This window comes from Actinia tenebrosa, unplaced genomic scaffold, assembly GCF_029948245.1.
Source record: "Actinia tenebrosa isolate PJP-AT-01 unplaced genomic scaffold, QUT_ActTen_1.0 PGA_scaffold9__36_contigs__length_13948895, whole genome shotgun sequence".
In the NCBI taxonomy this organism is placed as follows: Eukaryota; Metazoa; Cnidaria; class Anthozoa; order Actiniaria; family Actiniidae; genus Actinia; species Actinia tenebrosa.
The window spans coordinates 7,627,549-7,643,467 of record NW_028292586.1 but is presented as its reverse complement, the minus strand read 5'-3'; the positions used below and the strand labels follow the sequence as shown (position 1 = coordinate 7,643,467).

General features: G+C 39.8%; 1 protein-coding gene across 1 annotated transcript in view; it reads right to left on the bottom strand.

Annotated features, from left to right (window-relative positions):
• Positions 1 to 54: 54 nt before the first annotated feature.
• LOC116308258 (uncharacterized) overlaps positions 55 to 15,919 on the bottom strand; it is a gene marked incomplete at its 3' end in the record, with an annotated part of 38,725 nt that continues 22,860 nt past the window's right edge. The window contains 35 exon segments of the mRNA XM_089024877.1: positions 55 to 72; positions 543 to 560; positions 815 to 832; positions 1,558 to 1,611; positions 1,738 to 1,791; positions 2,475 to 2,528; positions 3,349 to 3,402; positions 3,988 to 4,041; positions 4,546 to 4,599; positions 4,777 to 4,830; positions 5,352 to 5,405; positions 5,527 to 5,580; positions 5,899 to 5,952; positions 6,023 to 6,076; positions 6,412 to 6,465; positions 6,562 to 6,615; positions 6,722 to 6,775; positions 7,569 to 7,622; positions 8,282 to 8,335; positions 8,567 to 8,620; positions 8,818 to 8,925; positions 9,570 to 9,623; positions 9,760 to 9,813; positions 10,568 to 10,621; positions 11,027 to 11,080; positions 11,929 to 11,982; positions 12,057 to 12,110; positions 12,525 to 12,578; positions 12,675 to 12,719; positions 12,870 to 12,914; positions 13,224 to 13,277; positions 13,422 to 13,475; positions 13,842 to 13,895; positions 14,296 to 14,349; positions 14,781 to 14,834. Of these exon segments, the coding sequence (XP_088881003.1) occupies positions 55 to 72; positions 543 to 560; positions 815 to 832; positions 1,558 to 1,611; positions 1,738 to 1,791; positions 2,475 to 2,528; positions 3,349 to 3,402; positions 3,988 to 4,041; positions 4,546 to 4,599; positions 4,777 to 4,830; positions 5,352 to 5,405; positions 5,527 to 5,580; positions 5,899 to 5,952; positions 6,023 to 6,076; positions 6,412 to 6,465; positions 6,562 to 6,615; positions 6,722 to 6,775; positions 7,569 to 7,622; positions 8,282 to 8,335; positions 8,567 to 8,620; positions 8,818 to 8,925; positions 9,570 to 9,623; positions 9,760 to 9,813; positions 10,568 to 10,621; positions 11,027 to 11,080; positions 11,929 to 11,982; positions 12,057 to 12,110; positions 12,525 to 12,578; positions 12,675 to 12,719; positions 12,870 to 12,914; positions 13,224 to 13,277; positions 13,422 to 13,475; positions 13,842 to 13,895; positions 14,296 to 14,349; positions 14,781 to 14,834 (1,818 nt within the window).

The following is a 15,919-nucleotide window of genomic DNA, read 5'->3' as shown; positions in this document are numbered from 1 at the left end:
ACCTTGCGTGAGGTATTTCCGGTTACGATCTAGTATTTACTATTACTGACTTACCCGTATTCCAGAAGGTCCCTAGAACAGAGAAAGAAAAAATAGGAATGTTAGGATAGGTGGGAAATGAGATAAATTGTATTTTTATCGGTGGCATTTCGATAGAGTGCTTCTTCTTCCCCTGGATTTTAATTGGAATTTGAAAGCTAACTTTTGTGAAGGGACGAAAAAGGTGAAAACAAATTAGAATATGGAAAAACAAACAAACAAACAAACGAACGAACGAACGAACGAACGAACGAACGAACGAACGAACGAACGAACGAACGAACGAACGAACGAACGAACGAACGAACGAACGAACGTAAAGACTGATGGGTGGAAAAAAATCAAAGAGGATTTTAGCCATTTGAATAGATTGAAATACTCGAACAAGAGGGGAACTCAGAATAATATGAATAATGGAAACAAAATAAAAACAACAAAAACAAAACCCACAAACAGAAAAGTACTGCAAACAAGCCAACAACAATACAAACAATACTACTTACCCTATCGCCCTTAAATCCCTGAAAAAGAAAATAAGAAACAAAGAAAACATGAATAAATTTGAACAAAAAATTGCGAAAGGAAAGGCATACATTGCAATGAATAAAATACCCCAGATGATGCGAGAAAAAATGTTAGTTGATTAAAATATATCGAGTTCTTAGTTTAGCAATGACGTCATGTCTACGTCACTAATATTGCAATGATCAGCTGGCAGGCTTCTAAGAGCAATCTTATGTACTAGTAACTCTTGTGCATTGGTTTTCATACTTACGGCATATCCAGCTCTTCCCTGTAAAAATGCCAACAAAGAAAACAAGTAATTAGCAGTCTTTTAAGATACGGGCTTTTTCGCGTCGCGGGATTCCTGTGGTTTAGTTGTCAGATCCGCCGTGATCGAGCCTTGTCAAGAATGGAATTGTTTTCTTTTCCGAGAAAACTTTGCAATGTGACAAACGAATTGCTAGTTTTTAATTATTCCCAAGATAATGAAATAAAGAGAGACACGGCGGCCATGTTGGATATGACAAAAGAGACTAATGATGAATCTTTAGTGTTTAATTCATCCAACATGGCGGCTGTGAAAACCATCCATTTAATCCCAAATATTAAAGTGTCAGCGGTTTGGATCACCATTTGTCTATTAACTTCGCTGGACTGCAGGCTCAACCCTAATAACAGCTAACGATCTGATTGGCTTTGGCGTATACATCTATTTGAAAAAAGGTTGACGAAGGTTTTCTTTCATGTTGCATGTTGTATACCAAGGCCGAAAGGCACTATGGGTGATGTGAATACCATCAGTGAAAGGTCACAACGATATGGAAACTATACAAACTTTGTCTGCATGTTTGACCTGGCATATTTTTTCGTGCTAACAATATATCCGTATGAATAAACACATTTGATCAAGCTTATTAATTCACATGCAATAAAACCTTTACCACCCTCTTTTGAAATAGCGGTATACAACCACGCTGTCCAGGGTTTGATTAAGTGAAGACAAACAACACTTACCCTTGGTCCTGCGGGTCCATCTGGTCCGATTGGACCGATTGGTCCCACTTCGCCCTGAGAAACATCAGAGAAAGAGAGTCAGCAACGTAATCTGGTGTACCCGAGTGAACGAGACTTGCGTAAGTTATCCAATTTTAAGGCAGCCCGAGTAACCTTGAAACAAAATCAGTATTCTCGTACCTTGTCTCCTTTTGGTCCAGGATGGCCGAGTAGACCCTGGGGACCTTGGTCTCCCTGGAAACAAAAATTAAAAAATAAATTTATTATTATTATTGAATATTCCTATTCTTATTACGTTACTCGACTATCCATCATTCCTAAATTATTATTTTTGGGTGGCTACTGCCTCGTAGAGACGATGACACTGTTATCGGGTTCTAAGTCCGTCAGTAACACCACAGGAAGCCCAGCATTTGCAGTTTAATGAGCTCTTGCAATTCCTATCGGTCTCAGATCAACCATTTCCCAATTTCTAGGTTAATTGAAATAATTATCAATGACGTCTTTTCCAATGTTTTCAACAAGATTTTGTTTGTGAAAGTGTCCATATAATAAAGAGAGAATTACACGTTGGCTTGATGATTACCTTCTGGCGTTGAAAAATATTTCACCATTCGAAGATAATTTTATAATATAATATCCTCTTTTTAAGACCCAACCACGCCCTATTTCTGTCCCGAATTTTGAATTTAGCACTGATACTAACAGGGTAGAGTGGGGCTAAATCCAAAACCCGGGACAGAATTTCCCTCGAAATTCAAACCCTCCATCAAACATTAAAAATAGGGCTTGGTTGTTTTTTAAACCAATTAAAACGCTAGGGCGAGGGTTTGCATTGAAATTCAAGACCGAGGGACGCAGTGCTTATTTAGCTGAGTTGCTTTATGCAAGGAAGCGATTCTTGCTCATGTACTTACCTTTTCTCCTTGAGGTCCAGCAGGACCTGTTGGTCCAATAAAACCAGGCCAACCCTAACAACAACAAGGACAACACTTTATATTAGTTCTCATGTTATCACTAATGACATATCTTGAATAACATATTACATTCGTGTGTGTATATAATCCACATCATTGAAAATACAGCCAATCAGAATGAAGGGAAGCCATTCTATAGTCCGTTGCATTCCAAGGTTTCACCCTATCAGGCATTGCGGCCGAGGAATTTTAATTTTTACAACTGTGTGTGATAAAATAGTTATACTAAGCTAAGGCAGCGGAGTACTTTACATAGTTGATCGTATCCTGGGTATTTGGAGAGTGTTTGCATACAGACAAGTGCACGAAGAGCGCTTTCTTAGGTAACTTAAAGCAATGTTCAAGAGCTTTGTTCTTGTGCTTCTTCATGGTTAGAATACTATAATCGGTTTATTGCTTCAAGTTTATCATTATCATATATTCTAATTCAACTGTATTATTTATATAAATGATCATTGTAAGTTAGCAACATCTGGTTTTTATATTGTAAAACGCATGAGGGCATCTCCCTATGGTTCATGCGCTATAGACCCCTTGCAGCACTTTGGAATGCAGCTCAATCTGAAGGACAAAACAATAGGTTCCGATTCTCAGGAGATTAGAATTCTTTTGTTCTGTCTCCCAGTTCGAGCTGCTTTGACGTCACATGCAAGGGGTCTATATAAGAATTAATTTATTATCATTATTATTAGCTGCAATACTGACTGTTTACCCAGAACACACCCTAGTGTTAGCTTTGATAATTGAGCCTCTTCAACCCGACAGCCTTTTTTTTAATCTGGCATACATACCAGGTAGGTTTTCCCTACTTTACCTTATCTCCCTTTTCTCCTGCATCTCCTTTATCACCCTTGTCTCCCTTTGCTCCCTATCAAACAGACATGAAAACAATCAATCATGAATCAAACATACTTTCGGGCCAAATTAGGTTTATTGTCCTACTTTCGGGCCAAATTAGGTTTATTGTCCTACTACTTTCGGGCCAAATTAGGTTTATTGTCCTACTTTCGGGCCAAATTAGGTTTATTGTCCTGATTTGTTGGGATTTTGGGTCACGTGGTTGTACCCCAAGAATACCCAAATGAGTACGACATTAGGATCGTTAGTGAAAAGGTTTAACCCCCCCTCCCCCCCTAAATGTTCAAGATCCAATCAGCATTTAAGTAATATTTCTTGTTGCCACTGCTAGCTAAACTTAGGCCTTGAGAACAAGTATTTAACAAGAGATACACGAGAAAGAACAAAACAACTAAAAGAGGTTTTGCAGGTGCACACGGACGGCAGAACAATAAAATTCCTTTGCTCTTGGAAATTGAATTCTTTCTCATGTAAAACGATTGTATTCAGGTTCCTGCCATCTAACATATATGGTTGCCGTCACGTGGTGGTGCAAAACCTCAGGCCACAGGGAGCCCAACAATAGAAATAGCATTAGCAGTAAGTAGTATCTTACTGTTGGTCCTCGTGCGCCAGGTGGTCCAGTAATACCTTGCGGTCCCACGTCACCCTAAAATGATAAAACACGTTATAAATCACTTAAGCGCATTGAATTAGCATAGCACGGGGTAGCACAGGTTGTCACGAGGGCATAACGAACCAAAACCGTCCTAAAGTACAAAAAACAAACCTTGATTTCTTTCAAAAAAAATGACATTTGATTTTCTGAGTTATGCATCCTTTAAACAAAACAAAATGCGTAAACGAAAGCAAGACGCGCAGATAAAAGCTAGAGTACCATCCTCGCGTAGTGCTTCTCCTAACACTTCTCTCGTGCTCTTCCGATCCCTGCCTGCTTTATAACTGCACACAGCACGCGCGCGCGTTTTCATTTTATTGCTGGATTTCGCATGACGTCATTTCCTGTCTCGTGCGGAATGTTCATCAGCTGAATCGCAAGTTTTCAATATAATTTTTTCTGGCTGATAGCACAAGGTGTTCAGTGTTTGATCAGTGCAGATAATGAGATTCAAAGACTTTTATCAGCTGAGTGAAAGCCAGCAATTTGACTGACCGGTGCACCAGTAGCTCCTCGTTCTCCAGGTAGTCCACGAAGGCCACGAGGTCCCTAAAAATACACAAAAAATGGTTATAATTGATAAAATAAAGGTCATTGGACCTTTATATTATCATCAGTCTTGTATTGAAACATTTGTTATTCATCATTGAAAAAATTTCAATTTTTAAAAAAAGAAACACATTCCTAAAAAGATTCAAAAAAAGATACGTTTTCATTTTGTCTTACCTGAGCTCCGGGGGGTCCCACTGGTCCTACAGGGCCTGGTGGACCAGTATCTCCCTATGACGAGAAAAAACATTTCTGTTAATGGACAACCAAGAAAAACTAAGTAAGACGATTAAATATATGGAATTATTGGGAAACATTTGAAATTTCTAAAGGCTACCCATTCTCCCTTAAAAAATCATGATTCAGACCCCCTAGTTACCGTTGCTATGTCCCACAAACCCAACAAAATAGCTAGAGAATCTCAGAATTTGATCACTCTGATCGCGTAAAGTTGAACTCTTCAAAACAGATACTGTGTAGGTCTTTGTGGGACAAGATTTTAATTCCACTGGGAAAACTGCTGCAACGGTGATTGGTTTGCAAATTGTCCAATACGGTATTTGATGTTCCAATGACGCAATAATATATATTACACATTAACATTTTGTCTTCTTTAATCTGGAACTATTCTATTGCCTTCAATCTCTTTTATCTAAAGTTAGCTGCAGGTATGAGGTTATGTTTGACAATACAAGATCAAGACTAGTAAGCAAGCATCAATATCTATCCATTGACGTCATACTACGTCATACCTTGTCACCAGGTTCTCCATCTTTACCGGGGTATCCCTTAGGACCGGCTTCGCCCTATGGATTACAAAAATCAGGTCACGTCAAGTTTTTAATATTTTGTAATAAAAATTATCAACAAACTTCATATAGACAATATCTCATGGGCTTCCTGTGTCAGGATGATCACGTGACTTACAGGTTGTCCGGCGGGCCCAGGTGGGCCATCATCACCACGTCCTCCTGGTGCGCCCTGTTGGTAAAATAAGAACAAATGTTATATTTTTGTTTACCAAATATATTCAAATTATAGAGCTTCAAAGTTGTGACGTATTTCCGGGTCCAAATTATCGCAGGGGAAAAAATATTAAAATAGAGAAAAAAGTGTTTTCAATGATTTAACCTCCGCCTGAAACAATAAGAACTTTGGACAAAAACTCCTGTCATGAAGAAAAAGTAAGAAAAATCTTTATATAACTGCTTTTCGTTTTGGACCGGAAGTCGTTTTTGCGTGCGATTGATGTCTTATTTAAAAAACTCTCAAGTGATCAGGTAACCACGTGATACTCACAATAGGTCCAGGTTTGCCAGGTGCTCCATCTTCACCGTCTTGTCCTCGACTACCCTGAAGAGATAATAACTCGTTGTAAGTTATAAAGAACTGGTCACTCTGTGCTTTAACAGGTGATGCGTACCTTTTGTCCTTGCTTTCCTTGGGGACCAACAGGTCCAACTGGTCCGGGGGGACCCTAAAATGAATAAAATAATTAATATTAGGCATATTCAAAAGTTTGTCACAAGTTGCTTTGTGTCACCAGCCAATCGATCTCTAGTTGACACATGAATAAGAAAGTCTTATGTCACACGAAATCGTTATCAATTATCTACGACTAATGGCGAATAAAAATAAACTTAAAGATACGAATTCTAGTAAAAAGTGACACCCAAAGTATCCCATGATGCATTATAATTTGCACTCCCCCTCTCCACAAATTCAGCACCTCCAGACATGATACTGATTGGGCATAATTCGATTATATATCTATTAATCATTATGTATTGGATATATAAAACTAGAACTTACGATTGGTCCGGTGTCTCCGGTAGGTCCTGGTGGCCCGCGGGCACCCTGTGCTCCCTATTCAAGCACAAAAAGTAAAATCATAATTAGATTGGAGAATGAAGGTTTTTTTGGCGATTAATCGAATAGATATTCATGACCAGCGGTACGTACTTGTGGACCAGGATCTCCACGGCTCCCCTTTTGTCCAGCCTCTCCCGGTCGGCCCTAGAGGGAAAAAGATAATAGAAACTCAACGTTATTCTATACTAGGATGATTATCAGCACTTAATAATATCTATAGACATTAGACTAGTAGTTGTCGTAATCTTACAGGCATTCCAGGTAATCCAGGTGTGCCTGGGCTTCCTTTCGGTCCGCGGTCACCCTGTGGAATAGCAATAAATAAAACAATTCACAAGTTAAGTTTGAATTCTTGCTGCAGTTTAAAACGTAAGGTATTTATTTATGAATTTTGTTACCATTGGGACTCTGTACACTGTTAAAAAGATGATGTTGTTGCAGTCTGTGAGGTAGGTGGAGACGTTGACAGAAACAAGCGACTTGGTACTAATGTATCGCTTGGGGACTGGTAGAAGAGGACTGCGATCTAAAACATTATAGTTCTTTATCTATTCGAATATTTTATTTTTAAGAAGAAGAAGTACTGAGGGGTAAAAACTGTAACGTAATCTGAGTAGGTATAAGTTTCAGGTTCATATCCAGGTTCTAACTAATCGATGTACTAATAACCCTTCCAAACCTGGCTTGACTCACTTGACTCACTCTCTCGAAAGCCCATCTTTTTCACAATGAGCCTCGGTTCCAAGAAAATAGCACAACAATGCCCAAGATAGATTCGATTCGATTATTTTGTATTTGAAATCGACATGCGTGGCAAATAGTGCAAGGGATTAGATGTGGATATGGTTTGGAAGCCGCACGTCGGCTAGAATATTATTCTTCGTTTAAGGGCAGAATGACTTTATTGCCGTCTGCAGATGTTTCGGGAGTAAAAATTAATTTGGTACACGCGAGTTGGAGTTCCTCCGTATCTAGTTAAGATCTATTTACTTCTTTAACTAGTTAATCTTTAAAAAATCTTTAAGAAGATTGACATAACTCTGAAATAGTCTAATAAGTGTCTAATAAATGTCTAATAAATGTAACATTTGACTCACCTTTTCTCCTGGTCGACCGTTTGCTCCAGGATCACCATTCTCACCCTGATCACCCTATAGTCACATTACAATAGATATTAGAATATCATCACAATTAGCGCCATCCATTATAGATAGTGAAGCACTGGTCGTAAGAGTCTGATGCACACCTTTTTACAGCTTATTCCTAATACAGGTCATAACGATAGAAGTTTATGATATTTCAATCATTAGCAATAACTCCCATCATTTTGTCCTCCAAATTATATTGCACTTGGGCAAGAGAAAATGAACTAAGAGAAGGAATCTCTGGTATTGATGCTTGTAAACATCATAGGCACCGTTTGATGCTATTCTTAGATTCACATTTGCCATAGTTTGTTTTTTGTGCACGCGCGCTCTACGCTGTTTGCTTACGTTGTTTTTAAAAACAAAAGAAAACATGAGCAAACAGAGCAGAGCACGCAGTATGCGCCTGCAGAAAAACAAACGATCAAATAAATGATTTTAAAAATAGCATCAGAGAGCTCTCATGATGGGGAGCGGGGATTCCTTCTCTTAGATGGATAGAGAGACTCTGCATTCGAGCAGATTTCGTACGATATCTTAGTTTTCTTAAGTTTACGCAGAACCACATTTTATACAGCACCGCAACTATGGCTTCCTGTAAGTCGATATCACTTATATTAGGGATAATTATATAATAAATATTAAATCTTTAATAAATGAGATACCTTAGATCCTGCTGGTCCTCTTCCTCCACGTGCTCCTGTTGGTCCTGCAGCACCCTGACAGAAAAAGATTATCTGTTAGTATACTGACCTCTTATAGGTTGTTTGGAACCATTCTAATGAAAATCTTGAGGGGAAAACATGGCGGCCGTGTTGGTAGAAAATCTTTTGGATACAACCAGCATGGCGGCGATTACGTCAAGTGTAAATAAGTAGTACTCTAATGAAAAGCTGAAGACCCGAAACAGCACTTTTCATCGGTGTGGGCGTGATCTGATAGGTGCTTACCGCTGGTCCACTTGCCCCACGCTCTCCTTTCTGTCCACGAGGACCAGGCACTCCCTGGAATAGACGAGGAACAAAATACTTAGAATAGAATCCATTGGTGGTACTAATTTATTTTCATTATTGGGTCGAGTTCTAAGGTTACATAACTGATTCCCATGTGTGGCATCACATGGTCTGAAATGTGCACAACAAACAACGACGCTAAAAACGTCAATATCCCGACTTAATTGTGTTGTATGTAAAATACATACGGGAACTCCAGGTTGTCCTTGAGGTCCGGGGGATCCACGAGGTCCATCAGGGCCCTTCTCACCACGTGGTCCAACAGGTCCTTGGATTCCTTGTTCTCCAGGAGGTCCCTTTTAAAACAGCATGTCAAATGTTTTAAAATTTTGTTTCATTTAAGGAATAGTAGCAAACAATAATTCCTAACAAATAATTTCCACCACATCACTTAACGATTGAGGACAAGTTTAAGGTCATAAGCGAGTAAAATTGGATTTGGAATTGACTAAGAAAATGGGATTAAAAAATAGTTTTGGGAAATGGGATATGCTTTCATTTAGCATAACAGTCCATAAAGATGCACAATACATGTTCAGCCGAGTTGATATTTCGCGAAGTTATCAATAATATAAATACGTGGAGAGCTATATAATACGTGTTAAGCACGCAGGGCTCGAACCACAGATAACGAGACGAACGAAAAAAAAAGCCCCGACCCGACCAATACTCAGGGTCTGAGGGGAAAGTGCTGCCTCTGTAATTACATCTATAAATGGTTAGACTTGGATGACCATGTAATTACATCTATAAATGGTTAGTGGCTCGGATGACCACTTTAAATGGCGGCCCCGTCTCTCCACACTTCATCATTACAAAAGTTCAAAAAATGATATTTCATCTCGCAAAGAATAAAGGGTTTTATTTTCTGTTAACATCTTCAAATACATTAATTGCCAAAAGACGACAACATCTCGTGGGGACATACGAGAATACTTACCACGGGGCCAGATTTGCCAGGATTTCCAACGGGACCAGATGGTCCAGGAGGTCCCTATGAAAAACGATAAGCAAGACTAAGTTGAAACGTCGAACTTCACAATCGTTTGAATACAATTCCCATCAAAGTTGAAAAATTAGCTGGACCTGTGTCTGAGCTATTGTTGATCGTTTTGTTTCTATGGACATACCTTTGGTCCTCTGTCTCCTTTCTTGCCCGATAAGCCTTGAGGTCCTTGCGCACCCTAAATAAAATATAATTATAAATATAATTTCAATTTACGCGAGTGCGCACTCCACTCTCCCTATTAGTACTGCGCTTAAGAGTACTTAAAGCTGAAGTGTGTGAGATGACTGAAAATTTAAACCCACTTACTACACTTGGATAGGATACTACATCCATCCACACGGTCCCTCCCCCTTAAATATTGAATGTGTGCATTATACTGACTTGATATAAACACGCTGGGAGCTGTATAACTCACATGTTAAGCACGCAGGGCTAGAACCACCTACCACGAGTAGAACTCAACATTCAGGGTTCGTGCTGAGGTAACCACTTAAAATTCAAGGACTATTCAAGGAGTATACAAGGACCCAAAAATGAAATTTATGGAAGTATGTTCAGCTAACTATGCCAAGGTTTTACACGGTGGTTGCACATGGCCGAATTTCAGATTTTCCGATCTTTCTGACTAGATCTATTTCAGAACCATGCAAGTAATGATCAAAGCAAAAATTCAAGGAGTTTTCAAGGAGTTTAAGGAGTAGCACGATCCCTGGACATTTGTGAGATGACGACATATTAGGAGCGTAAACGTAGCATCAGAAACATCCATGCAATAACGACTTATTTTTGGTTGAAGATACATTTAGTTTACAATAACGACTTTATTAGGGTAAACAAGTGGCAGTAACTCAGGGTTACTGATAAATCTATCGCCCAGAATACTGTGAGTTTTCATTATTTCCGTGGAAACAATTTCCATGCAGTCTTACCTTCTCACCGTCGTCGCCAGGTGGACCTTGGGGTCCGTCTGGACCTGGTTTGCCCTAAAACATCGAATACAGAAAATCTATAAAAAGGGAGTACTGAGATGGATCAATGAAAGAAGAATATAGTGCAGTTTTCGTATGACTGTGAAAATCTTCGTGCCGTAAGCGTGACGTGCCGTGACCGTGATACTTTCTAGAATTTTAATTAGCTAATTTTTTCACGCGCAATATGATTGGTCTAAAAGTGCCGTGATCTTGGCGTGACCGTGTCCGCGCCGTGTTTATGCCGTGTTTCGTGTTGGTATTTGATTGGATGGAGAGTAAATTCTCGTGCAATGTGATTTGTCTGGCGTATCCCTTGCTGTGTCACGACCGTGTTCGTGCCGTGAACTTTTCGCAGTCATACGAAAACTGCACTATACAAGTGTACACTAGACATGTTACTGTATTGACTTGTTTTACCGGTTTTCCTGGTTTTCCAGAGGGACCGGGATCACCACGTGGGCCTTCTTCACCCTGACCAAGAATCAATAATAGATAATAGTTAATAGCTAGTAAAAAATATAGATAGTCAAAGAAAGTCCCTTTCCATTGCGACTACAACACTAATTACAACGACATCGCAAACATCAAAAACGAAACAGCAATATCATGATCATGTATTATTATCATCATCAATACCATTTATCATCATCATCTTCTTAATCATTAATATCTTGATCATAATCTTTATCACCATCATCATCATCACCATCATAGTAATCTTTATCAACATAATCATCCTCATCAACATCCCTATCATCATTATCATCATCATCGCGTCATTACTATCATCATCATTGTAATCTTTATCATCATCATCATCATCGCCATCATCATTATCACCATCACCATCATCACTATCATCACTATCATCACCATCATCATCAACATTATATATACAGTCAATTCAAAAAACGTTGTCGTCGACCGGCTCAAGCCTACGCGACTGGACCGAAAGGAATATGGGTAAAAATCACTGAAGCGGTTAAATATTCGTTCTGAATTAATTGTTCCCGCTAGTAATAAGATAATAATGGCTAGAAACAATCCATCAAATGCATGTCTTTGGGTTTAGAGAAATAAAAACAAAGTAGTTATGATTCAGTTCACAATTTCGAAAATATGAAGGCATTAAAAAAACGTCTCCTTCGACACTTCCCGCTCGCCTACGAAGGTTGGTGCTGTAAACCAGGCATAACTAGTCAGATAAAATTATGGAGTCAACTCGGCTTCAATGATTACTACCCAGAGTTCCTTTCGGTCCAGTCGCGTAGGCTTGAGCTGGTCGACGACAACATTTTTTGAATTGACTGTATACCTACCCTGTTGCCCTTCTCTCCAACACTGCCAGCTGCACCTGCTGCACCGGGTCGTCCCTAGGATAAAACAATAGGAGCATTGTAACCGGTAATTATGCTAGGAGTAATTATTCTAATGGTAAGGTACTCACATTAGGTCCCTGAGGACCTGGTAATCCAGATGGACCACGTGCTCCCATTGGTCCCTGAAGTAGAAAAGAACAATTAGTTATAATGTGGGTAAAGGTTAAACTTGAGAGTAGCTGGACAGCTGTATTGCTACTAAGATGCGGGGGACCCCTTTATGCGTGCAGAGGCCTAGTGTTTGGCTCACGTTGCTTCGTTGCTTGCCATTGTTTCCTTGCACTGGCTGGTATTCATTATTTGGTAATACTCAGTACTCCTCGGTATTTTCCACCACAGGGGTTTTCTGTGCTCCACAAACAAGGTGCATTGTAGTCTGGCTTCGGCATAAGGCATATTGAAAACAACAGAAAAATTCGTACCCAAGCTAGACCATAATGCACCATGTTCGCAATCATAGAACTGGCCTATACCCAACCCCCTTTTGTTAAATTATATGGCAAGATTGCGATTGATAAATGGAACATGATACTTACGGGTTGGCCAGGCGCTCCAGTGGCTCCTTCAACTCCTTTTGGTCCCACTGGACCCTGGAACAGAGATAAGAGAATAAACGGTTAGAATAAGTACGCATGCGCGAGAACCTAAACATTTCAAGAGGCTTCAAGGGATATTTCACTACTTACCGGTGGGCCCATGGCTCCTTTTGGTCCAGTCTTTCCTGCAGGACCCTATTAGTGGAAAAAGCACATACACATCAACACACCTTGCTAAGGGCTTTTCGCCACTTTTTACATCCCATGATACATTGCAAATCAGTTCCCAAGACTGATAAGTGATTTTTGCCACAGGTAGCCCATACAATAGTATATCAAACTTACCGGTAATCCGTCTTTTCCGTTGGCACCTGATCCTCCAGGCTCACCCTGCATTAAGGAAACGTAATAAGAAAATAAGAAGAATCTGAATCTGAAATTTTTGAGCACCACAAAAAAATAATTGATAAAATGATTGATATAATAACATAAATTTAAAATAATAATGATAATAATAATATCAAATCATTGGCTGATTCTCTGAAAGGGAGAAATGATAAAATCACCAGGATGACTGAGATGACAAATAAATATGACTAATTTGCTCGATGAGCTTTTGCTTTTGCTAAAATATTATTTGATAATAATAATAATAATAATAATAATAATAATAATAATAATAATAATAAAATGACAAACCTTTTTGCCGTCTTTACCAGAATCTCCCTGTTCTCCTTGCTCGCCAGGCTCACCCTATGACAAAACATGTTTTTTCTGATCAGTCAAACCGAGATTAAGTCTTAAATCAGGATACCGGTCCATGGGTAGAGGATACCGTAGGACGGTTGACTTAGGGCCTTGATTGATAAAATATAACATATTGATTGTCTCACTTACAGCTCTTCCTTGGTCTCCTTTAAAACCCTGAGGACCTTTGTCACCAGGGGGACCCTAAAAATAGAAACAAATTTAACCAATATTAACACTTCCTTCTGTCACGTGATCTTTTAGTTTTCGCTGGCTGTGTTTTCAGTAGGACAATTTAAACTAGCTTAAATATAACACCGTAAATAAGGCAAAGTTAAACTACCTAGCAAGATGGCTTAAGTTGTCCTACCAAATAAATGGGCCAATCATAGTGTTTTTCTTGAAAGGTGGTTGTCGAACTAAAACACCTCCAGGAAATGTACGCAAGTTAACATTTCTAGTGAAAACACAGCCACTGAAGAATTAAAGATAAAACCACCGGAAACGCCACTGGAAATATAGGCAAATTTAAGGAGAAAGAGTGCAAAACCCAAACTGAAGTGTACTTACTCGTGGTCCTGGCATTCCGGGGGGACCTGAAGGTCCAGGTTTGCCTTGGGGTCCCTATCGATAAGTACAGAAAAATATAGTTAAAATTAAATCAGTAGGAGGAATGGGTGCTTCTGCTTATCACATGAAAAGTCAAGTCAAGTTTATTTCACACACAAAAATTCTAGTTAAAAAAAAAAAAAAAGGGAATATTGATATAGAGTTTAACAGTTATAAAATTTACAGAATAAATATTCACAAATTGAGATCAAGTTGAAAAAGTATAAACTATCGAGTCAACAGATAAGGTTTGACATTAAAAGGTTTGATAACTTGAGTACTTAAGCCTGGAAGAGAGGGCGTGCTTGTAATTTGGTAAATGTAAATCGTAAGGTCTTCTATGCTCCCCCCCCCCCCCCCCTCCCGATATTCATAATCTGATAACATTAGATGACAGAAGTAAACGAGTGGTTACCGTTTCTCCGCGAGGACCGGGGAATCCAGGTAGTCCAGGTCGTCCAGGAAGTCCCTGAAGAGTACGAAAAGAAAAGAAGTGAATATCACGTTAATGTAATGCAATGGAAGGTTCTTGTATAGCGCATTTATACGTCAAAATGCGCTTTACATTTATGACCAGTGGAGGACTTTACGGGCTGCATATTAAGGCGCTATTAGCAGCCGTGCAGCTTACACTCATTGTTGAATTGTTAGTAGTTTAGTATTATGCCTCTAGATTGGGATAGGCTTTTGAACCGGGAGACAATCCCCTACTTTTACGAGAATGATTCAACAGGTTCTTTTATGTCCCCCATTTTGCAGCAGGTTAGAAAGGGTTGGGAGACAGAACCTTGAAGGTATAGCCATTTGCAGATGTAATTACAAAATCAACACGTTATATCATATGATGCTTGACCAATGCCTATGCTCTATTTCTGTTATAGGCGAAGTATATAAACGTACCATCATTCCTACTGGTCCAGCCTGACCACGATCTCCTTGAGGACCAGGTGCACCCTGTAAAGGGAGTAACAATTAAACACATCCAAAAGAAAATTTCAAGGAGGAGATGAAAAAGCTTCTTTATTGGATCAAATGCAGGAAATCAAGGCTGGCCTAGCGGTACGTAATGTACTCGCCTCTCAACTCTGGGGACTCAGTTTTGATTCGTGGACTCTGCATCTCATGTGAGTAGAGTCTTTTAGAGTTTTTCTCCAGGTTCTCCGGTTATCCCTCCTCGCAAAACCTAAAAACCTAAACTCCGATTCAATCTTTGAGTTAGCCGTGCCCTGACTTTGATCGGCCCAGAGGTTGTTTTAGGGTTCGATCTTTAAGTTAGTCGTGCCCTGACTTTGATCGGCCCAGAGGTTGTTTTAGGGTTCGATCTTTAAGTTAGTCGTGCCCTGACTTTGATCGGCCCAGAGGTTGTTTTAGGGTTCGATCTTTTAGTTAGTCGTGCCCTGACTTTGATCAGCCCAGAGGTTGTTTCAGGGTTCTATCTGTGAGTTAGCCATGTCCTGACTTAGATCAGCCCAGAGATTGTTTCAGGGTTTCATCTGTGAGTTAGCCATGCCCTGACTTTGATCGGCCCAGAGGTTGTTTTAGGGTTCGATCTTTGAGTTAGTCATGCCCTGACTTTGATCGGCCCAGAGGTTGTTTTAGGGTTCGATCTTTAAGTTAGTCGTGCCCTGACTTTGATCAGCCCAGAGGTTGTTTCAGGGTTCAATCTGTGAGTTAGCCATGCCCTGTCTTAGATCAGCCAAGAGGTTGTTTCAGGGTTCAATCTGTGAGTTAGCCATGCCCTGTCTTAGATCAGCCCAGAGGTTGTTTCAGGGTTCAATCTGTGAGTTAGCCGTGCCCTGACTTTGATCAGCCAAGAGGTTGTTTTAGGGTTCGATCTTTAAGTTAGTCGTGCCCTGACTTTGATCAGCCCAGAGGTTGTTTCAGGGTTCAATCTGTGAGTTAGCCTTGCCCTGACTTAGATCAGCCCAGAGGTTGTTTCAGGGTTCAATCTGTGAGTTAGCCTTGCCCTGACTTAGATCAGCCCAGAGGTTGTTTCAGGGTTCAATCTGTGAGTTAGCCTTGCCCTGACTTAGATCAGC